Source organism: Macrobrachium rosenbergii, chromosome 9 (genome assembly GCF_040412425.1).
Source record: "Macrobrachium rosenbergii isolate ZJJX-2024 chromosome 9, ASM4041242v1, whole genome shotgun sequence".
NCBI lineage: Eukaryota > Metazoa > Arthropoda > Malacostraca > Decapoda > Palaemonidae > Macrobrachium > Macrobrachium rosenbergii.
In genome coordinates this window covers 27735032-27742661 of record NC_089749.1, presented here as the reverse complement: position 1 = coordinate 27742661, position 7630 = coordinate 27735032, and the positions used below count along the sequence as shown (strand labels likewise).

Below are 7630 nucleotides of genomic sequence, written 5' to 3'. Positions count from 1 at the left end.
CAGTAAACTTTGAAAATTGTCAGAGCTATGTATCTTGAACAAAAAGGTATAAATATTCTTATGCCTACTGCTCAAATCACTGCCATTTTCCCACCAACAAAATTGTTTACAGAGGTCATAAGCAAAAGGATTTAGTGAAAAATTAACTAATGTACTATCAACAGAATATACCAAAACTGAGACAGGCATAGTAAGCCCAGCCCAGTATAATCTACAGAAAATGAAACTCAAACATTAAGCTGAGCCTAAGATTAGAATCTAAGGTAATTTGCACAACATGTGATGAAATCATGTTTGGAGACAAAATTTCAAGAGCTGGATCATATAATTATACAGAATAATACAGGTATTTTGGGTAATTACAGTTCGTTTGATGGTGTATATTTCTGAGTTTTACAGAATGCTTTTGTTGGAAATAAAATACTCCAGTGTATTTATGGAGCAAGCTTCAGTTCTGAAGTCCAAAACCCAAAACAGTTGGCCCCAAGGGTTTCAAATAAGGGAATATGAACCTGTGTACTAAATACAGTACAAAAAAATTGATAAATAATGTCTGCATGATTGACAATTCTGCATGAGTGGAACAAGGTGACGCTCATGCTGACCACACTTTTCTTCCCCTCCATAGCTACTTAGTTTGCCTAACTCCTCTGCTCCCTTCACACATGCTGTTTTCATATTATTCCAAATATTTTCTATTTCACCAACTCCCTCTCCTCATAAATTTATTACTAATTGATGTCTTTTGCTTACATACCTCTAGTATTGCTCACACTTTTCTCTATTGAGGTTTCAATATTCTAACTTTTGATCTACATTTATATGATCTGTCTGCTAATAACAGTAAACAATTTTATATACTTTAAATGAACACAGTATTATGAGATTGACTACACAACAAATGGTCTTCTGCTGCAAGTGGTTTTTACCTGATTTTTGAAATTCTATAACTTATTTTGCTAAATAAAGTTATCAACCCTTAAGAGGAGCAATACAAAACATAAGGAAAAATAAAAACTGCATTCCTACAAATAACATAACAAACAACTTATGTCAGAAAAGTAAAAACTACAAACTATAAAAAAAGCACGTAAACCAAGATACAACAGTACAAATTCAACTTACCTTATCAGGGGAGCCGGCATCCAACTTATTTAATACCGACACAACATGGCCTAAGTCCAGCCAAGGTCTACCATCATCTGTTACCTGAAACAAAACAAGAGGATGTGATTAGAAGATTAGAAGATGCTTGAGAGAGAGAGAGAGAGAGAGAGAGAGAGAGAGAGAGAGAGAGAGAGAGAGAGAGAGAGAGAGAGAGAGAGAGAGAGAGAGAGAGAGAGAGAGAGAGAGAGAGAGAGATACATAACTTACTTACCTGATGAAAGACATAATCACGGAAGAGTTTCAGCATATAGCGATCCCCTGTTTCACTCCAAGAAGTATCCAAATTCAACCTGGCAAAAGATTTAAAGAAGTTGAACTGCCACATATGAGAATGGCTACATATTAAACTACTTTAGCATTACTTCATTAGTGAAAATAAAAAATCAATCAAAGCAAAAAACAGTCTATTTGGAACTTACTCAGGTCGATCTGCAATTGTATTCAACTTTGTTATCAAACGGAAAAGCCTGCCATTGTGTACTTCTTTGTAAATCTCAGCCTCATACACATCTGCCTTCTGCGTGATTGCCTCTAAAGCATTGTAAAATCTGAAATGTGTTAAAACCATGCTTTTAGGATAAAATATGACCCAAATCCAAAAATTATAATCCTATGCAAGTCCAAAAAGTCTATTTCTAATTTTGAAATCATCTGGGGACAGGGTACCTCATGCATCTATCTAATCCATGGCTGATAAACAACAAAAGTATGGTGAGGTTTAAACAATGGGATCAACCCCAATAAAACAAACAGATTTGCCTCTTGAAAGATACAAGAGTCTAAACCAAGAAAAACTGGATTTAGCAACAGAATTGCCAGTATCTGGAGATAAACAATTAACAGTGACAAAGAGGATGAAATACTAGAAGGGTAAGAGCAATGTATTCCTATGGGGAGACTCCCCAAGTACCATAAGAATACAAAACCATAAGGCAATTATATAAAATAAAAATTAACATTATATCTTAAACTCGGCTAAACAAAACTAGTGGTGGTACTAACACCTCAACTCAACTGACTTCTGTATCTATCAAATAACCCCTCAAATTGGGACTCCTTGACGTGGAACCTAACCTAGGGATTATTTTTTTTTTTTTCCCTAAGTTTGATCCCAAGTGTCCCATAAATATAATAAAATATTTAAGAAGTAATTTTTTGGATTTTTCCACTTTTGTCAAAATTACCAAACTTAATAAATAGGAAAACATATCATAGCATGGAGTGAAGTTGAATCTGAAGCTAAATAGTGGGAACTGTGGTAGAACCATCATCTACCTAATAATGTTCAGACCTTTTTCTTCAGGCAGAACTATTCTGTGGAGCTGGACCACGGATTCCAGCGGGGGCCTGGTTCTAGGAATAGGACTCTTGGCTTTCTCTCTGGTTAGCCCATATTGTGATTAGGATAGGGATGGCTATATTATTACAATACACTCAGTCCTAGCAAGCGGGTTTTGCTTACACTTGGGCCATACTAATCATGATGTGCCATCCCCTTTTTGGGGTAGGGTAGGGAACCGTACATTTGGGAGTTAGTTCCCACTTGTGCCATTAGTGGAACATTCAACTTCATAAAAAGCCAATGATATCTTTTCAAGATTTATTAATTTTTTTTTTTTATCCTTTGTGCAAGGTGGTCATGAAGATTTCAGTACCCCTGGACCCCATGATGGTAAAATTCTGGCACAGTTGATGACTATTGGAATGTCACTCCCAAATCTCCTTAGTATGGATATAATGCTACAAAGGAACATCCTGTTCCAAGTAAAATATCAATTCCTAAAAACTCAGAGAGTTTAGAAAATCAAAAAGAAACAAATAAAACAAATTGGTAAACTCCAGTATCATAACACTGGAACCATACATAATGGACAATAATTCTAAAATAGAGACAAGTAATCCTCCTAAAACCCCATCAACACAAGACAACTCATCACCGATGAATGTGAAAAAATAAAAAAGAAATAACTATCGACTCAATCCAACGCTAGTTCATTTTGAACATATTTTTGGACCAGACAATTGGTCCAGATTTTTAATATTAAAAGCAGAAAAACAGATCTCACCAGCCATATTAGAGAACAAATTATTAAATATACACCCCACACCACACAAGATATTGAATGTAGACATATCAAAAACAATGAACGGCTAATACAAACAACAACCAAAGCGCAATCAACAACCTTTCTACAAATAACCAACATAAATGAAATAAAAGCAACAGTAACCAGCCATGAAACACTAAACTATTCACAAGGAACTGATATTCCCAGACAATGATGAAAAAGAGTTACCATCAAAACAAATCTTAATTGAATCCCTTAAATTAAGATACAACAACATACAGTACATGACTTGGAATTATATACTGTCCCAAGTAGAAAGGATGCAAATAAACATATTAAAATAGTCAAAATAAAATTTACAAACTGGGAACTACCATGAAAAATAAAAATTCTAGGACTAAATAGAGAAGTTCGCCCCTTTGTCCCTAAACCTTTCCAATGTTCAAAATGTCTCAAATATGGCCATTCAACAAAAAGATGTAGAAATAATGCTATATGTGCTGTATGTTCTGAAGATCATACAACAAATTGGAAATGCAAAACCTTTAAATGTGTCAATTGCAAATTAAATCATCATGCAAAATCTAAAGACTATATTTTATCAATATTATACAGAATTACAAATGTTAATGGACAGAACTGGTATGCCCGTTAACGAAGCCAAACTTGAACTGAAGGTGAGAGGAATCAATGATCCATTAAAACACTATTCATATTCAAATGCTGTAATAACTCATAATAAACATAAAAAATCTCAACACAGAATAGCTGAGACACACCTCTCCCCGTCCTCTACTACAGTACTCATAAAAGCCCAAAGAGTAACAGGTTATTCCCCTGCATCACAACAGACCTCAACATTTAAATTGGAAAACCCATCAAATTGTTCAAAAAAAAGGATCTAATGATATGGCCTAGCCTACACTAGGGTTAATAGGACCATCTATCAATGTGGTAGCCTCAGCCTACACTGCAACAGTATATCAATTATACATATATGGTATAGTAATTATTAGTGTCAATTAATTCTGCATTCAATGCAACTGACATAATAAGTCAGTATAAACAGAACTTGAATAACAAACAAGGCCTGGCATGCTCATCTCCAACTGTCTCTATCTATACAAAACAGGCCAGTCTGCCCTACATTATACTGAATTCTATTTTACATTAACTGCATCCCTTAAGCACAAACATCAAAATAAATGTTTCATCAATCCAAGGATCAAATAATTATGCTTTACAAATCAAAACTCATTTATCCAAAACAATATTCTTAAATTTTTTGCATTATAAATTCGATCAAGAAATCAAATGTTTTGGTTTGGACAATCAAAAGGTCTTTATTTGCATTATTTAACATATCTTCAAAGAAATTCTTGCTTCTAGTTAGCGTAAATGAATCTCAAGATACTTGATTTATAAGGGACATATGTAGACGGATAGGGTAATGTTTTATGTAAATATACTTAAATATGTCCAAAATGAAATTATTTTAGCCATTTTTTTAGTTAGATGAAACTTCCAAATGGCCCTTTGTTTTGTATCAACAAAAAATCAAGATTCCGTACAATTGGCTCTCTTGATTTCATCATCAACACCCTTCAGCACTTTTCATATTGTATCTTTTATCAGCGTGAAAACAGCAGTAATCATGTGTTCTTTCATGTCCAGTAAATTTTGATTAAAATATTTTCAAATTTTAATTTGTTGGATCCCAGTTTCATCCATGTTGCCAATGTACGATAATTTATAGTCATTAAAGCAGCTTAAACATTCTTTTCTCAAAATCCCCAACTACTACTTGCAGCCCCCATTTTACTGCAGCAGTATATTTCAGTTAAATCTTTTCTCCATAGGGATTGGGTAAATGTAAAAACATATATACTTAAAACATTTTTAAACAAACTTAATAATTGTTTAACCGTGGCATGGTTGAAATACAAAGAAAACAGTTGTTATCCGATTCAGATTAGCAAAACAACAGAGTCTCACATGGTTGTTTATGGCAACTCCAAGGCACAAACAATAACTTGACTGAAAGATGTAAATCCCAATACAATCAATGCTTTTATTATTCTCTTACTGGCTAGAAGATGGAATAAAGAGATGGAATCAAAAAGATATTGGTTGCAGAGGGTAATAACTTGTCAATTTGGTATTTCTTGCTGCCTAATTCAAAATTAAATTGATAAGTAAAATATTGCTTTGAAAACCATTGACTCCAATTTTTTCTATTTTTAAATTTTGTATTCCCCCTATTAATTTATTTACTCCATTTAAACTCTTAATTTCATGAACTCTTTCCCCCACTTTTGCACTACCTGTATTTAAAGACGTTCAAAAATTGCAAACGAAACAACCTCATTTATAACTAACTAACTAATATGAAAGTGAGGTCAGCTCAATGAATGGACATGAACTGGTATTCCAGTCTCTCGGGCCAACGATGCCAAACTCAAACTGACAGGTGCCTGAATCAATGTTCCAGTAAAATGCCATTAAATTTAAAAATCATTTTTTTCAAAATATTGAAGTCGAAAGAATCTAATCCCACAAAAGCAAATTATCTCGAATTATCTACTACTCCTAAAAGCCCAAGAGTAGTTGCAACAGACCTCTCTTACATCACAACAGACCTCCCCAGTAATAATCCCAGTTAGTCGTTCAGAAACGAATTCCAATGATATGGAAAAATCAACAGAGGTTAATAACCCAGATCTGGATACTCATAATGCACTTTGAATAACCCAGATCTGGATACTCATAATGCACTAACATCATCCACAGAAAGCTTAATCGACAAAAATAACTATAATACAAAAAGGAAAGTAACTGACAAAACTCCCCATAAGGGTAAAAAACCTAACATTCCGTTCACAGATTGATCTAACAATACACCAGTCTCTCCCACCATTAATGTGAAACAGATTACATTAACTGCATCACAAGTGGAAATCCATGGTGTTCCACAATCCAAGACAAATATAAATAACGATTCCCCAGATATGGATAAATCTTCTAACTCTTCTGTACTCTCATCACCAAAATCAATGAAAAAATCTTCAATTAAACATCCCACTGAAAAGTCAGAAACCCCCCAAATTCATCAAATCACAATCACAGCCACATCAAACCAACCCTCAACAAGACCAAAGAATAATAATAATAATAATAAACTTAAAAATTCAAATAAAAATTTTATACCAGCACATTAGAGATCCAATATACCTATACCAGAAATTCCTAACAAAAATATTTCAACATCCAATAATGGAAACATAATTGGGACCCAGAGATCAGAACCATTCCTTCAACACTCAGAACATGATTTATCTTGCGGATGTCAAGAGTGTTTCATCATAACGTACAATCGTTTACCTAACAAAAATGAAAATGTAACCTGAAATTTCATAAATAACTTTACTAGGTTCCAAAAATGCCCTTTAACATTCCATCAAGATGGCGAACTATGCTTGGAATCCTTAAAACTAAAAAAAAAAAAATGATCAAAACTCAAATAGATTTGCTAATAAGGAAATATGAAGAAGAACCAATCAATGCATCAAATATTCAGCAATCAAACCTAGCTACAAAGAAACCACAAAGTAACACAAACTCCCTTAAAATGTTACGGGATATAGCTAAATCAACAATTAACTTACAAAGTCTAACGCCAATCCCACCAAACAATGACCAATAAAATAATTCAGTGGAACATGAATGGATTTTCTACTCAGCTTCGGCTAGGTGAAATCCAAAGAATACTAAAGGAACATAAACCTATTTGCATATGTCTACAGCATATTGGTACTACTCCAAAGAACTTTAGAAACTATAATTAGCTTGCCACTCACCAATAGTGGATGGCAAGCTAGGAACAGCTAAATATCTTCATAACGATCCAACCTATGAACCCTTAAATATTACATCATTGTCATATCAAATAACTGCAATCAAATTGCATATGCCAGACAATCAAATTATCTCTATTATAAATCTATATAATCAGCCAAACTTTAACTCAAACTTTAGTGATTTACCACAAATAATAAATAATAATGTAAATGGCCCCCTACTAATGGCAGGCAACTTTAATGCCCATAATCCATTATGGGACAGCACACATGCTAGTAACTTGGCCGGCACAAACATTGAAAATTGCATAAATGATCAGAATTTACACTGTCTGAATGAAAGTGATTCACCAAGGTACTTCTTAAAAACTCATTTAACTTTCTCCTCAATAGATATTTCATTATGCTCACTGGAATTAATCGAAAAATTCCAATGGAATGTCCTATATGATTCATACACAAGTGATCACTTTCCAATTGTTTTGAATTATTTGAACACCAAAAAACAATCATTTCCCATAAAATATAACTTAATGA

General features: G+C 33.6%; 1 protein-coding gene across 3 annotated transcripts in view; it reads right to left on the bottom strand.

Moving 5' to 3' along the window:
• PAN3 (Poly(A) specific ribonuclease subunit PAN3) overlaps positions 1–7630 on the bottom strand; it is a 165722-nt gene that overhangs the window by 12193 nt on the left and 145899 nt on the right. For all 3 annotated transcript variants that reach the window (XM_067108789.1, XM_067108791.1, XM_067108790.1), the window contains 3 exons: positions 1587–1715; positions 1379–1457; positions 1126–1209 (listed from right to left, as the gene is read on the bottom strand). In XM_067108789.1, coding sequence (XP_066964890.1) covers positions 1126–1209; positions 1379–1457; positions 1587–1715 — 292 coding nt within the window. The remainder of the gene's footprint in view (positions 1–1125; positions 1210–1378; positions 1458–1586; positions 1716–7630) is intronic.